The sequence below is a fragment of the Varanus komodoensis genome, unplaced genomic scaffold (genome assembly GCF_004798865.1).
Source record: "Varanus komodoensis strain SLA01 unplaced genomic scaffold, ASM479886v1 scaffold4, whole genome shotgun sequence".
In the NCBI taxonomy this organism is placed as follows: domain Eukaryota; kingdom Metazoa; phylum Chordata; class Lepidosauria; order Squamata; family Varanidae; genus Varanus; species Varanus komodoensis.
The window spans coordinates 42,516,190-42,533,335 of record NW_025335941.1 but is presented as its reverse complement, the minus strand read 5'-3'; the positions used below and the strand labels follow the sequence as shown (position 1 = coordinate 42,533,335).

At 38.5% G+C, this 17,146-nt stretch overlaps 1 protein-coding gene across 16 annotated transcripts in view; it reads left to right on the top strand.

Annotated features, from left to right (window-relative positions):
* Positions 1-17,146, top strand: part of NBEA (neurobeachin) — a 450,384-nt gene that overhangs the window by 392,607 nt on the left and 40,631 nt on the right. For 8 of the 16 annotated variants that reach the window (XR_006415936.1, XR_006415934.1, XR_006415933.1 and 5 more), the window contains 6 exons: positions 3,779-3,841; positions 4,159-4,248; positions 6,303-6,495; positions 9,060-9,131; positions 11,577-11,732; positions 13,455-13,625. Coding sequence is in view for 12 of the 16 variants with exons in the window: in XM_044442659.1 (XP_044298594.1) it covers positions 3,779-3,841; positions 4,159-4,248; positions 6,303-6,495; positions 9,060-9,131; positions 11,577-11,732; positions 13,455-13,625 (745 nt within the window). In the remaining 4 variants the exon portion in view is untranslated. The remainder of the gene's footprint in view (positions 1-3,778; positions 3,842-4,158; positions 4,249-6,302; positions 6,496-9,059; positions 9,132-11,576; positions 11,733-13,454; positions 13,626-17,146) is intronic. The other 8 variants (XM_044442661.1, XM_044442660.1, XM_044442653.1 and 5 more) reach the window with 3 other exon arrangements.

Genomic DNA, 17,146 nt, shown 5'->3' with positions numbered 1-17,146 from the left:
GTGGATAGAATAAGTACAGTTGTGACTTGAAATGAAATGTCAGTGATATGTTAATTTACCTCTAAGATACCCCCAAGCTATGGAAACAGTATTTAATTAATTAGTGTACCTTTAGAGTTTCCTCCTTGAATGGTAAACAATTTTTTTTCTTCAGTATTCCCACATTTGTGTTTAGAGGGGCTAACACATTCAGGTGTATGCTCTAATTTATGTAAGAGAGCAAGCTCATGAAAGAATTTGAAGTAAAAATTATATTTGTCTAATTTGACTGATGTGTTTAAACTTGAGTTCATATTTCCCTGTCATTTTATCTTTCTTAATATAGATTGAAATCCATATTGAGCACCCTTGATAGTTAATAACAGCTAAACAACTACAGATAATTTCTGGTAGTATCTTTGAGTAACATGAAACTATCCCATACTTTTTAAAGGAATGCTGTTGATGCATTACTTAATTCTGTTTAATGCTCACTCATAATTAACTGGTGTTTTAACTTGCCTTGTTTTAGAAGGGAATGTGCTTAACAGTTCACAAGCAGAAGCTGATAGCTATGTCCAGTCAAATATGCTGCCTGTTTGTGTATTGAAAATTCAGCATGTTGCCATGTGTGGAAGATCAGCGGGTAAAACAGCCACTGAGTATGTAGTAAATAAGATGTATTTAGCTTAAAATAATGCTTTCTTTTGACAGAAGAAATTTAAGTGCCCATTCCTTATCATCTAAACAAACCATCTTATTTAGAAGTTATTGTTGTTTTCAGCTTCCCTCTTTGTTAACATAAATCTGCTTGAAGTAGGAAGTAAAATCAATAGCATTGGTATAAACTGAATTTGTAGCTGTATAATCAGAATTTGCCAGAGACTGGTCAACTTGAAAGCAAATGTGTAAATTAAAACCTGGCAGTACATACAAGCCTTAATTCATTTCTTTGCAGCATCTGCAAAAAACAGAAACAGTGCTTAAGCCATTGCTGTAAAAAGTGGCAGATGAATGTCCTGGATTAATATAGCTACTAAATATAACATTTTTATTTCAAAATGGTGCTTTAAAAGCACACGGAAATTGCCTTAATGCTGTCAGAAAGACTGAAAAATAGGGGTTATTTGCTTGAATTGTTTATCAAGAGAGCTTTTTCTGGAAACCTCAGCATCCTCAGTAGACATTGTTTGGCATTAAATATTAGTATTATTCCTCACACATTCTTACGATTAAATATTTAACACAAAAAAGCAGGTCAGTTACAGGAATGAGCATGATAAAATGCCATTGTCGAAAAAATGTTTCTGGAAAATATCTTCTTAATTTCTTTTTTTCCTTCTGTTGCTGAATTCTGGAGAAGATATGACTGTACATATTAATATAATATCTTTATTAAGCCAACTCAAAGGTCAAAAGAAAAACATCTTTCAGTTGGCCTAATAAAAATATTACACAGGTATGGATTTTTAATATTTTTCCTTAAGCCAAGATGGCGACCTTTTGCTTACTGCCACATACTTTTGTTTGACATCTCTCACAGAAGGATATCTGAGAGAAATCACAATAATTTATGAGGACTCAGTTTTAACCCAGTATACTCTGTGTTGCAGAATTTATACTGTTCACTTTAGCAGATTGGGCCTATTCAATAGTAGACCACATGCCAAGAACAAAATGGTCTTGCTGTAGTCATATATGCCATAGGATGGGGCTGCCTCAGAAAAAAATGAAAACTGATTCAGAAACCAGCTGTCAGAATGCCAACTCCTTGGATAGCTGCCATTAAACAACATTTAAGGCAGCTCTTTTTAACATAATGCCGATTACATTGACTGTACTGGTGTCCAGTTGGTTTCCAGATACTATTCAGCGTGGTAGTTTTAACCTACCAGGTCCAAAATGTGGAATAGCAAATGTGTGACGTCTGAATATTGGTGGACCACAACTCCTGTCAATTATGGTCAGTACAGCCAGATTTCCCATCCTTCACTTGATAGTTTGGGCTCAGGACACTTAATATGCCTTCTTCCATTTTAGGGATGGGAAATTTGTGGCCTTCCAGTTGTTTTGCCTTACAACTCAACACAGTCTATAGTGAAGACCCATATGAATACGCTCTTCACATTACAACTATCATAGGAAGTTCCTCATCATTATCTATATCAGGGGTGGCCAAACCAAGGCTCAGGTGCCACATGCAGTTCTTTGGGTTTATTTTGCAACTCACAGTGCCCTGTTCCCTGCCTTAGTGCAGATCCCAGCAATGGCACAGGCATGATTGCGGCAAGTTTTCCTGAGGCCACTGGCCCACCCTACTCCAAGAGGCTCAGGAAGACAGCAGGTTGGGCTGGTGGCTTTGCAAGCGCTCACCCCAGCATGGCCCACCCACTCCTGCTTTTGTGGTTCAATGTCCACTCCAGGTAGCTAATCCAGTGGTGCTACTGGAGGTGGAAGCAGTGATTCAAGGGTCCCTGACAGGACATATTCATCAAATTAGAATTCTAACAAAGAATTCTCAGCACTTCTCACTAAACTATAATTGTTATAACCCTGCTATTTTTGATTAATATGACATTTGCTCTCAGTAGTCTTGTTTCTAAAGGTACATTTCTTTGGGAAGGGCACCCCACAGTTAGTGTTCCAAGTATCTATGTGTATTATCATGCACATTATAAAACATACACTGATAAGCAAGAAATGTACACTTTCATAAAGTCATAATACATATAATACATATATTTGTTCATGTCTTGCTGCTCTCAAATGTCTGACATTTACTGCAAGTGGCTCTTCCGTTGACCAAGCCTAGCCTCCCCTGCTCTCTATAGTGAATGACTAATTAGAAAACTGTGTTTTTCTTAGTTGGAATACACTTGTAGAAGCCCATTTTTGGAAAAGTTTGCCTTTCTCTTTGGTTAATGTTATTGTTCCAGGTGGCATTTGGGGATACATAACTGTTCTACTGCTCTTTATTTTTTTTCTTTTTAATATAGTTGTTGCTTTTGGATGAAGCTAGATGCTTTGGAGATTCAAAATGTTAAAAGGCTTCAAATGTTTTAATGAAGAAACAAATGTAGATACGTTAAGCCCATTATCAAAAAAAATTTATGATTAGGGATTTTTTGGATTTTGCTATAGAATAAAGTTAAATATTTGATAGGATTGTTGAAAGATTTTATTCTGAAGGACACATTCCCCTTTTACCTTGGAACCATACTCTGCTAAGCTCCATTGAATTCAATGGAACATTATTCCAGGTGATATAGGACTGTGCCCACTTATTTGGGATTAAGCCCAAGTGAACGCAACATGACTTACTTCTGAGTAGACACTTATAGGATTATGTGGTAGTCTAAAGTTTTAAAAGAATGTTGCCATATCTAAGGAACACAGGAAACCACTTTACATGGTGTGATACCTGATCCACCTAGCCTTAACCCTGAATAGCAGTGGCTTTCCAGGGTTTCAGGCAGATTTTCAGCCTAGTCTGGAGATTCCTAGAACATTCTGCATTCAAAGCAAGACTCCACCACTGAGTAATAGCCCCTTTCTCTCATCATGGGCTGTAATAAATATTCTTAGAAAAGCATGCACTTAGAGTAAAAGGTTTATTAAAAGAAATAATTGGAATACTGAATCTGGAAATAAGTTGGATAATTTTAGCAGCATACTTTATCTCATACATGTATGCTTTGATACTGATGTGTTAATAGTCTAGAATTGTTAATTTGTTGTAAACTGACATATTTAAGAATCACATCATCTATGAATTGTATTTCTTTTTTCCCTATTTAAGATCCCAGAGGCTTATTTTATTAGAGATCCTCATACTTTCCTTCTTACAAAGGACTTTATTAAGGTATACCTGCTTAATGCAGAGAAATCTTGCAAGACCTTAGCTGCATGTCCTCACAGGTTAACATTTTCACATGCATTTCCAGCTACTGGAAATAGGAATGATTAGTTGGTTAACTGAAGCATGCTTGAAAGGAGAAGCAAAGCTTGTCTACAAAATACTAACACTTGGATGAGTCTGCAGCCTGGGAGAAGAGCACCCGGTGAATTTTCTGGACTTTTTTCATGGCTGACTTGGGATATGCTTGCATTGTCAAGGAGTGTGTTGACCTATCTCTTTGATGCATATTGATTATGACAATCACTCTCCTTTCCCTGCAGGCCATGGAGGCACAGATACAGAACTTTGGACAGACGCCATCTCAGTTGCTTATTGAGCCACATCCGCCTCGGAGCTCTGCCATGCACCTGGTGAGATATAACTGCTTGTTGGGAATTTATTTCCTCTGAATCCGAGGATCCTTTTATAGGTCATAAAATACCAATTTAAGTAACACTTTCTCTTTATATGCCCTAAGTTCCACAAAAACACTTGTGCATTTCCTCTGTGCAGAAAAAAAAATTGCCTGCTGTAGTGTAGAAGTGAATTTGTGGCTTTTTGACTGTCATTAACTTTGTTTGCCAATTTCTTCATTCTATTTTTAATGAGCTCCTATCATCATAAATATGTATTTGATGAATACCATTGTGTAAAATAAAAGGGCTGGATGATTTTCTTATGACAGAGATCATATTGCAAGAGGAGAAGGAAGCATTAGGGAATGATTTATGTGATTTATGAACATTGGCTACTTGTCAGAAGTGAGAAATTGTAGTTCAAATCCTGCAGGGAACCTCCTGCCCACTCTCCAGAGAGGACAAAATGTGCACTTTAACTTCAGTTTGAACTCCCAAATAATTGCTGATCTATTCATTTGTATACTTATTCCTGAGATGGGAAGAAACAATGTTATGTTATACTGGAAGCAATGAGATATCTTTCCATATTTACTCTTGATTTGAAATGTCTAAAGAGGAAGAATTTTTATACATTCCAAATTATAGTATTTTTGGATATTTCCACCCCTACTCCCTCAAAAGATAGACGTAAGATAATATAATTTCTCTGGCAACCAAACTTTATTTCCTCTTTGAACAAAAAAAAAAAAAAATAGCCATCTAAACTGTCTGTACTCTTCAAAATATGAACTTACTAAAAAGGATTTCACAGTAGTAGAAAGTTACTAACAATCCTAGAAATCCTCTCCAGTGGTAACCCTTTACCCACCTACTTGGAAGTAAGCCCCATTGACCTTAAGGAGGCTTCCTTCTGGGTAGCCATGCATAGGACTGCACTATTTAGTGTTGTAATATCCTTGAAAACATGCTTTTTGTGTGGTGTTCTTCTCCTTCCTCTTAACTTGGCATTGTTTTTCAAACCATTTATAATATTGTACAGCAAAAATAGAAGGAGCTATTTCTGGAATTATCTTCACATGTGATTCCTGTGGATCAATGGATGGGAAGGACAAGACAGGCACACTGGGACTTTCTTCTCAGTGTAATTCCAAAGCAGTGGCCAGACAAACCACGTCCCACATGATGAGCTGCCTTTTAAATTCATGGTAGTTTTCACAGCTTGGGATGCCCTGTGGCACAAATCTTGTTACTGCAGTTGTGGCTTAACCTGTACATACCTCTGGATTAGGGCCCATGATTTTTATGCTGTATGAGAAAAAGCTTCTTATCACTGCAAGAATGGATGGCTCCTCTGAGAACGTAGCTACACATTCCAAGAAGCACAATACTGCTGTTTTCAGACTCATCCCACCCTTGCAACTTACAGTGAGGTTTGCATCATGTCCCCACATATGTTTTCCCATTCCAGTCCTCTTCACTCTGTGTGACAAGCCTTCCAGAGTGCAATGGCACTATGTAGCAGTGCTGCATAATGGTGGGAGAAGGCCTTTTTTTCCTTGGGGCTGCCATTTTCAGCAGCAGTTCAGTGTTCTTATGATGCATTGTGTGTGTGGTGGTGGCGGTGGGGTTCTTCCATTAAATTCAGTCATGCTGTTGGGTTCTAAGGATTCTTAACTGAGTTCCTTTTAAACCTCTGCACTTAATGCAATGTAAACTTTAAGGATTACTTGCCTTATGTGGCTTCTGTTTGCCTGAAATCTTTACTGTGAACCATTCCATTGAGATTTCCTTCCTGTTAATGCTGACTTGATCATTTCATACCCTGTAATGATAACCTAATGTATCTCAACCATGACTTTTCTCTGTTTGCCCTTGTGTAATGTTCCAGGAATAGCTTTTCTAATTTTGCTTCCCTGTATTTGTAGAGTTAGATGTGTAGATAGCATTGTTTCCCCTGTATGTGCAAATACTTCCTGACTCTTTTAACCTTATTTTCCCTCAGACCTCCTCACTAATTGTGTTATCCTTCTGTTTTCTTCTGCTCTCTTCTCCTTTCTACTCAACAGTGTTTCCTTCCACAGAGTCCACTTATGTTTAAAGATCAGATGCAGCAGGATGTTATAATGGTTCTCAAATTTCCATCAAATTCTCCTGTCACACATGTGGCAGCCAACACACTTCCCCACCTTACCATTCCTGCCGTGGTAACAGTGACTTGCAGCCGACTCTTTGCAGTGAATAGATGGCACAACACAGTAGGTATGTGTTCTTAAAGAGATTTTGTCTTTAACTTTCCACAAAGAGTGAGTTGTTTTCATTTTAACTAGATTTGGTTATGGGATAGTGTTATACTTCATTACATTTTTTGAAAATAATATATACCAGCAGAGAGGGCTTTTTTTAATCACTAGTATGGCAAACTTCCATCTCAGGATATTATAATCTAAACATGCTGCTTAGTAGTGTTTTGAGGAAACGTTATAGTCCCAACTGTTGAGTACATACCTTTCCACTGGCTTGCATATGTATGACACTAGTGTACTCCTAGTGTACACAATAAAGTCTGCTATGTTTGTTTATTAATTATCATTATTTATTTATTATTTATTACATTTCTAACTTGCCCCATTAGCCATACAGCTCCCTGGGTGGGTTACAGCAATATTAATGTGCCTACTATGTACAAAAAGCGCATGATGGTAGAGGAGAGATATATGATTTTAACATCCAGTGATGAGGGTAATGAGATGCAACCTTCTCTGCCTTTTTTTCTCGACGTTTCATCACTTCTCAGTCCAGGAGTCTGATACACTCCCAGTATCAGAATGAGGTTAGGGGGAAAAGAGTTTGAAGATGATGGAGTGTGGGGAGCACCCCATTCCCATAAACTGCATGCCTGTCTTGAGATACAGCTTAAATATACAGTATCCCTCACCCGACTCTATGTGTGACCAGAACAGAGATGTGAATAGTGGTGGTTCCCATCCTGACTAACTTGGCAACATATGAAACACACGAAGCAAACAATAATGCAAAGAGGGCATAAATTGGAGGAGGAAGAAAAGGATGGATTGAAGATGAGCACACAAACCATGGCTAATCAGTGGTCTAGCAGAGCCAGGGTTCACAGAGTTAGAGCACTGGAACTTTTTTGCTATCTGGGCCCTGTACCCTCTGAAATTAGTGGCAATCCTCACCATAGCTGGGTGGCACAGTGGATTGTCCCTGCAATAGTATATTGTCATTTGTCAAGATATTGTCACCTTTAGGGAAGACTTGGTTTTGAATGGGTAACTATGACCCAATGGGTAACTATGACCCATGGGTAACTATGACACAAAAGACATTTTCCTGGTGGAGATAAAAAATATCTAGAACTGGTTAGTAGATATTTATCAGTACTGTTGCCTGTGTTTTTAGACTATTCTGGGGAGAGATTATGGGAATTGTCATGACGAACACCTGCATATTAAAAATTTACCACTATGAGCATGAGGCATTTATTGTGCACTCATAGTTTTTTAGATAAGGTTGTGAACTCCAGTTTTGCTTCTGTTTTTAAGCACTCTTTCCTAGGATTTTTTTTAAGTTGAGAAAATGGAGTATTATTTCTGAAAGCAAAAGAAAATTTATTTTCCTACCTGAATAATATCATTATTCCACTGTAGCACAGTGCAGCCTAGAAGTTATATCACAGAAAAGCAAGAAAGTTCTTAGATCTCAGTTTTGTTATAAAAGTGAAAATAGATACAGCAAATTAAAAGCATCATGTGGAAAAGCTCTACCTCACTTCAGGCAGTGAGAAGAAGAACTAGGGAGTTGCATAGCGAGTTGGCAGGAGATTAAAAAAGGCAGGAACCTAGTTTGGTAGAGTAAGGGAATATGCTGCCTCGTTTCACCCTCCCTGAAACTCACCCATTGCCGTGTCTGTAACAGATACCCTCACTCAGCCTTTACCATCATGCTTGCCATTCATCCCTTTTCTAGCTCATGGTTATGCTTCATTGTGTTGAGGATATAGTCCAGATATGTGCACACTACAGTTTTGGTAAGGCACACATCAAACCCTATCACCAGTGCTCCGTGCATCCAAGGGGAGAGTGGGCCACACCAGCACATTTCTGCTCTAGAGCATCCAGGGAAACGGAGCCCTGAAGGATGTTTCAGTTCATGCAGTGGCCTAGCAGAACATTGACCTCCTTCTCTCCTCAAAGTCCAGCAAAAGTTAAAAGGAAGGCAACTGCCTCCTACCAGGTTGTTCCAAAGCATTCTAACAGAGTGTGAGCTCCCTCTTCCTTCTCCTCCCCCATTCCATCCTCAGTTCAGTTCACCCTCCCAGGCTAAGCACAGAAGGTCAGACTGGTCCTTTCCACACAAGGTGGAAAGTCCTTGCTCTGTGCTTAATCATTTGCATTTTGCCTATTTTAAAATTTAGATGCGTTTTTCATATGCTTGTGTCACGGCACACATTTGAAACAAAATGAGGAGTTCTGCAGAAATGTGTAATGGAAATTGATACTAAAGCTCAGACATAGCAGCATCTTTTATGTGGCATGCATGGATCTGTACATCCTGCAAAGCTTTCTACTTTGCTAAACCAGAGCCCCAGTGCACACCCAGTTGTTGCTGTACCGCATTCTGCACACAGGATCTTTTTATGTGTATGTTGCAAGTAGTGGAAGCAAAGGAAGAATGATTTTGTCATGTCAAAAACTTGAAGGTATAAAATTAGGAATATGATTATTCCTCAGTCCAGTTCTTCAGTGAGATAAAATAATACCTGTCTAGTCCTTATTGGCATTACTTTTCTAATTATTATTTAGGCCTCAGGGGAGCCCCAGGATATTCTTTGGATCAAGCTCATCATCTTCCTATTGAAATGGATCCATTGATCGGTATGTCAGAGAATAAATAATAGTTATTTGTTAGAAAACTATGCATTCCATGGTGTTTGAAAATGCTACATTTTAATGACATGCTACACTATGTATTAGAATTCAGAGTGAAGAACAGCAATTATTGTCTAGTACTAGTTTCTCAGAATGAAGAGCTGCAATTACTAATAACAAAGCATAGGAAGGCTCCCGCTGAAGCAGAACCAAAAGTTCTTCCATTTCAGCAAGAGCATGTAGCTAAAATTTCTCCTCTGTTGTTTGTCTCTAGTATCTGGGATAAGAACTGCCCTGCCCCAAATATGGGAGTTCCATTTAGCTAATAAGTTGAATGGCCATTGGTGGACCCATTCTCCATGAATTTATTGAACCCTTTTCAAATCTGTTAAAGACAGTGCCCATTGCTACATCTGGTGGCAGTGGATTCCATAAGTTAAATATGCATTGTGTGAAGATGTCTGTCCTGAATCAATTGCCCATCCATTTTGCAGCACACTGGGTTGGTGTTTACAGTGAGCCTCCAGTCATGACCCCAAGATATCTTTCCGGGCTGACACAGCTGGTTCAGGTCTCAACTATGCATATGTGAAGTTAGGACTATTCACTTTTTGTTTGCACCAATATGCATCACTTTGCACTTACATACAGCAAATATCATTGTTGCTTGTGCACCCAGTTTGAGAGATATTTCCAGACCTCTTCACAGACGGCTTGGGATTTTATCATCCTGAATAATTTAGTGTCATCCACAAACCTGCATATTTCCATTAGAAACCAACAGTTTCATATATGAAAATGGCATAACATTTCTAGAAACAAGCACAATTATTGCTGCACTTGTGCATCACCTCATTGTGTGGGGTTACAGTAGCCTAGTAAACTGATTGTGATTTTACATTGGTCCAGTTGCATGTACTAGTGCTGTTTCACAAATAGCACTCATTTTGACCATAAGTGGAGTTAATCAAACTATCCTATTTGAAAACCAAAGTTATATAAAATGAGGTATATTGGAAGTGAGAGGGGGATTAATTTTTTCATGCACAATACTAATGGCTATGCATCATATCTGAAGATAAGTTGAGACCTGCTGCATGATAGATTTCTGTTTCAGACCATTCTCTGGACATGCACAGACCTTTTCTTCCATGGAATGTCTCTATTAATTACATTGTCCCCCACTAGTCTATTTCCTGTTACAGCTGCATGTATCTTTAGAATTTGGATGCCAGAAAATGCTTAACAACAAAGGGAAGATTATTGAGTTGTACTAAACATACATGTCAAGATGTACAGTTAAAGGAAAAAGCAAATAGGTCATCCAAACAAAAAAATTATCATACAGATGGTTCACATGCATAACTGGCGATACAGTTATGTAACTGCAAGAAAACAGAAGTAGATGTTAGTGGAGAAAAGTGTAGTGTATGAGCAGGTCCATACAACTTTTGTTTTCAGTCAACCACCACTACCATCCAAGCTCTTCAGCTAATTAACCCAGTTACACTAACCTGACCCATCAATAAAGACTTTTGTATTTATATCATATCAGTATATTTTCTTTGTCTTCAGGAAACTGCACATGGGGGGGGGGGAGGAAGAACCATGTAGCATAAAGGGATTGTTGAGTCTAAATAAACTGAATTATTTAGATATGGAGAGCATGTTGCAGTATGTGATGGATTTTTTAAAAAATGCTTGCATGACACAAAATTTACTTTGATGCCTCCACTGGGAAAATGAAGGGGTTTTCTTTCCATCCCACTTTATCTGGAAGATCAAGACCTACTACACAACTTTTTACACACAGTGGACACATCACAAGTGCTTATGTGCTGGTTCTAACCACAAGGAGAGACCATCATCCCCCCAGCTCTTCAGCCATGCTGTGAGCAAGTATTACCATGCCCTCCATCACCACTTGGCTGGAGACAAACAGGTGGCTGCATCGTATCTTCATATGGTTAGAATTACCAGGGCAGGCTGTTTTTAATCAGCAACTATAAAGTAAGTGGTCATATGATTTCACTCCTGAAGAAGAGAGGTTAGATAACATAGAATATTTCCATGGGGTAATTCAGGGAGTAGATTTTGAGATATGAATGGCACTTCCTTTGGGAGAGATTGATCCATTACCCTCAAAGTGGTTTTATTTTTTCCTTTTTGAGCCAGTAGGATGGTCTGAAGGTATGTTAATTTGCTGTAGAGGGTAAGACTGGATGATCATTTTTTCCATCCCAACGTTGTGATGTTTCTAATTCAACAAAAAGTCAACAATATGCAATTTCTTTCTATTTCTGAAAACTGTCATGACCATATTAGCATTAAAATGAAATCTTATCTAAATCCACACTTCAGTGGAAGTTAAAAGTTTCAATTTATTATAAACATTGTATGATAAAAAGCTGCTGAAACACCTTACTTATACCCCCCACCCTCTTTCTGCAGCCAATAACTCTGGTGTGAACAAACGGCAGATCACAGACCTTGTGGATCAAAGCATTCAGATCAATGCTCATTGTTTTGTGGTCACAGCAGATAATCGCTATATCCTTATCTGTGGTTTCTGGGACAAGAGCTTTCGTGTTTATTCCACAGAAACAGGTAGACTTTGCACATAGAGTTTTAATGTGCATGCTCTTATGCCATGTCAGAAATGCTTATACATCCGTCAGAACCAATATAGAATCTATTGTCTAGTAGTTATGCTTAAAAGTAGCATAGACAATACTGCTGTATGCACAGCTTGTGAGAAAGTAGTTTGCTAACTTGTGTTTGAATAAACTGATTACATGCAGTTTTCAAAATATTGTAGGGAATCATAAAAATAAAAGTATTTACTGTATAAATAAAAACACATCTACTCCACTGATGCCAATGATTCTTTTATTTGGAAACATCAAACTCCAAATTACTTTTAAATAACCATTAACACAGCGGGAAGGTCGAATCCAGATTTACACTGAATCAACTGAGCTGATAGAAAAAGACTTCTGACTCCCTGCTTCTCACAGCAGAAGACTTCTTTCTTCCTACTGCCTGAAAATTTTGCAGACAGTGTCAGCGTGGTATGAATGAGGTGAGCTGTGCTGTGGGGAGGAGGAGACAACATCCAATATTGGGAAGAAGAACCTTCTGCGAGCAGAACCCTTCCTCTCACAGAAGGTCACTTCCCCTTGCTGAAGTCAGATCTTGGATACAGCTCTGGCTATTTGATGTGAGCTGTTGAAAGGAACTTGCTTTTTGCTTGGCTGAAGAGTAGATTTTAATGCACATCCATGGAAGGTCTTCTTTCAAAAGTTCCTATTCCAAAATGCCAGAATTGCATTTAAATACCTCAGGGTGCAAGTCAGTACAAGTTTGCTGCATGGACGCTGCTACAAGAACTGCACACTTTCCCCCACTGACTAAGGCATGAAAATGCATTTTCATATGAAATACTTCCCTTTCAAAGCCCTCAATTTTTCAAATATGTTAAGTTTAGAGCAGTTTAAAATATTGCTTGAAGCTCTACAAAGCCAATGCCAGTCAGAATAGACATCAGCCTCTTTGGTCAAGTGCAGATTTGGTATAAGTCTCCTTCCTATGAAAGGTGGTGCTATAGTTCAGAGGTGCAACACAATAGCGTATGCTTTACCTGCAGGCAGTCCCAGATTCAGACTCTCCCAACTGCAGTTAAAAGGTCCAGGTGCAGGGGATGGGAAAACATCTACCTGAGACTTTGAAGAGTTGTTGCTAGTCAAAAATAGACAGTGCTGGACAGTACAGAGAAATAGTTTGAGCTAGTGTAAGTTATCTTCTTATATTCCTATGAAGACAACAAATCAATAGGTGATTGTATCTCCACATGACACCCAGGGCTTGTAGAAGTTATGAGAGGAGCTTTTAGGACACAGGAAAAAGGTCACTGATGAATGAAGAGTTTTCCTTTACAATCAAACATAGTGAACCAGCAGGCTTTTGAGTACAAATTATATGCCATCTGTTACCTGAATCTGGTGCTATTATATGTTATAATAAGAATAGCTAATATAAACTGCAGACTGTTCAGATCCAGTAAGTGAAAATGTGAGTTATTTTAGGATTGCCTTTGTCTGTTCTACTACTTGGTGCACAAACCTATTTTGTAAGAAGTTAACCAGTGCAGCAACATGTCTGACCCTTACATTACATGCAGACAGACACTGACAACTGTGCTACAATCCAAATCTTTAAATGTCTTGATATTGGTGTTTCATCTTTAAGGAATGACTTCTTCTTTCTTGCATTTGTATTCACAGTGTTCAGAAATACAAAAATCAGTAACACGAAATCTCTTTGTTGTAGGTAAACTAACTCAGATTGTATTTGGCCATTGGGATGTAGTGACTTGCCTTGCCAGATCAGAATCATACATTGGTGGGGACTGCTACATCGTCTCTGGCTCTCGTGATGCTACATTACTTCTATGGTATTGGAGTGGCCGGCATCATATAATTGGTGACAATCCAAACAGCAGTAAGTTCATAAACCTCTCTAAATGAATCCTATATTTGTTAATCTTTGAAACGTCAATGTGGACATTTAGTATTTCAGGTTAAAATCTCACTGCATTCTGTAAAAAATTCATAGTTTCTATAAATTATTGTAAGTCACAAGTTTGTTTATAATACTGAATTAGTTAAGTGGCAATCAGTAAATGAAACTTTGAAACAATTGTCCTGGAAGTAATATGTGGAGTATAAGACAGTGTGTGACTTTCGAAGAGACAAAATAAGTAGCAGCAAAGCTTAAGAGAAAGCTGGCCTACTTTGTAAAGTCATGGTCCTTGAATCACAAATTCACACCTCTGGCTTTGCTGGGTTCTGTTTGAGATGAAATATTTGGAGTACTATTAGTGTTTGTTTTGCTATTGACTTAATTGCACCCCTTTTTCCCTTTGTGGGGAATAACTTGCCATAAAGTCAGTCTGAGAAAAGATCATTTTATGATCTGGTATTAGAGCTTCTCATCTACATTACTCAAATAAAGCTAACCTCCATTTTCACTCAACAGGTATCAATGGTACCTGAGTTCAAACATGTTGTTACTGGTAATGCTTGCTTCCCAGAATTTTCAGCATCTTCCAATCTATAGAAGAATTATGACAGGAACCAGTCAAAATTAAATATATCTAAATCACATAAGCTTCAACAAGAAAATTGAATGCATGCTTAATTTTCTAAGTGTTTTAACTTGGACTGAATTGTGCCCGGTGATGTCCTCATTTCTGTCATTGTGAGAGCACTTACCTCTCTTTCAACTACCAGCATCTACAGATTATTTTGATAAGATTTGTGGGTCTCATAAGTCAGTGAATATGCAACATTTCTCTGGGTGAAAGCAATAATGAACTGTCCTTTCCATAGATCATTGTAAAACCCTGGGCAGCAATATGTGCAATCAACTGTCACCCAGGACAAGCATAATCCAGGATACAGATCCTGAGTGGTGCATCTTCTCTCTGATAGGATCTCACTGCAGTTTTCCTTACTTTTTTCGATTTTAGCCTTCACCTTTCATGAGTAAACCCACCAGTTCATGAGTGCAGGATGTGTGCGGGTGATGGCATTTACAGGCCATGTCAGCGCCTGCAACACCTTGCGATTTCATGAAGACAGTGCTGACAATTCTCTATACCTCTCAGGTGACATCACTGTTGAGACTGTGCCAATCTATACCTGATACTAAGTGTAGTCATGGGAGGGCTGCTATTACATTCATGTCCTATTTGAATGCTTCCTACAGACAGTTGATAGGCCACTGTAGGCACAGAATGCTGGATGAGATGGATCATAGGTCTGATTATGTTTTTATGGCTCATGGATGCTTATTCACTGGGTTTCTCCACTTACTTTGTCACTAGATGCTCTTCTACTATTCATCAACTGGCAGCAGGTTATCCCCCAAATGTTATATTTTATCTGGGCAGCACAGTGTTAGGTCAACTGAAAAATTACATTAAGAAATATTTCTTTATAACGTCTACTGTTCCTATACATTTATTGCCAGGAGATTAGGGCTTATCATGTAAGAAAAATGAAAGTGAGATGTACAGTGTAGGTTAAATCCAATTAGTTAACATCTTTAAAATGAATCTCCAAGAAGATGCAGATGATATTTTCAGAAAAAGGATTAGTTTCTCAAAAGCTGTCATCTGGAGACACAGGTAAGATATTTTATATCACAGAGCATAAGGAGATAAGGAATCCAAAAGAAAAAAATGCCAGGTTATAGTAATTACGTGGGCTAGGTGCTTGACTTTCTAATGATCCTTTAAGTTGAACGACAGTTAATTATCAATTTCAGCTTCAGTGCATCCAATTACCAAAAGGAACTTCAGTTGTTTCAGAAAATCATATATAAGAGGACCTTTCTGTTCTTTATTTTTTAATCAACACTAGTGAATCATATGTTTTGAAACTTCACATTCATGTGCATATACACATGGTCTCACATGCTTCATGTTAAAGTTTTTGGTTTTGATCATTACTAAAAGAATAACTAGAAAATATGTTGAAAATATGTTGATAGATGTTTTCTTGTTAGGTTTGCTGCTGTTCATGGGATTGAACACTCTCTGCCATACACATATGAGGCCTGTGCGCACATATGTAGTCTAATATTTTAAATTTCTATCAAACACTACTTGATATACTTCTTTATACTTGAAAATTAGGCACTCCATAGATGTCATAAGTTCTGGTCTGTGGCAGCCTTTCTGCCCATCATTGTACCTGAAGGGAACCCTAGCCACATGCAACTCTCAAGCCATATATCCACCCGGAATCACCATCAGCTGTCACTGTAGGGCTCACACATCCAGTACAACTTTGAGGCATACACCATGACATGATGTGTTGCTCTGCTGAGACTCCCAGCTCCTCTGCTCCTTGGTTCCATTTTTGCCATGGTACACAGACTGCAACTTTTAAGTTCCTTTAAGGGAAAATACATATTTGGAATGAGGTCCATTTACTATAGGCACTTAGACAGATGCAACACTGATAATTTGAAACACTGGGTCAGAAATAGATATTACTGTGGATATTCACAAGGCACTACTGAATTCTGGCAATCCACCAGGGTGAGATAAATTGTGCGAAGAGGAACAGTTGGGGACAGCTGTTAGCACAAGAAGACAAACCAGAAAACTACCTGAAATCATAGCTTCTGAGATGGTATACATTAATGCAGTTTCCTTCCACAACTTGCTCCATTCCGGAAGTGGCTACTTTCCAGTTGGGCTACCCAGCACTAGCTTCCCATTACATGAGCAGTCGTTTCTGCTAAAACAGCAGCAATGTTAGACACGGACCATAGTTAAAGAAAACAGATTTTTAAGTATGCCATGTATAAAATTGCACTTTAACTTGGTGAATCCTATTTTGGCTCAGTATGAATGGCATAGTTTCTGTTTTGCCTCTGTTCTTCATTGCATAGTCGATTTGCTTTTCCCTATCTATAATTTATATCTGTTTTAGTTCCTCTTTGTAACAGGAATGTGGGGGGGGGGGGTTCCAAACCTGTGAACAAATACCAAAATAGCTAAAACTGAGGGGGGAGGGCTGAGAGACAGATGTTTTCTACTGCTGCAGACACAAATTCAGAAACTAATTTGGAAGTGATAAAAATTAATTTGCACACTTTAATTGGAACCATCTCCCTGCATGAAAAGAAGGAGAATGGAGCCAGCAGCTTGTGCTAAGAGCTGATTGAATTTTTTGTCATGTAGGTATGCTGGACTTGGCCGCTTATCCTCTTGAGCCTATCTGTGCAATATATTGCACTCAGCCTTTGACTGGTTTCTTTAAAAGGATCAATGCTATTCCTGTTGTGTCCCCAGAGCCTGAAATTTCATTGATCCTGGGACTTGACATTTCTCATTACATACCAGATAGTCACCAGAGGTGTGAGTTAACGGTGCTTTTCCTGGCTGTGTTTGCACTGAGCACTGTGAGCATATTGTGTTGACCAGCCCTAAGCTCAGTTTGTGGACA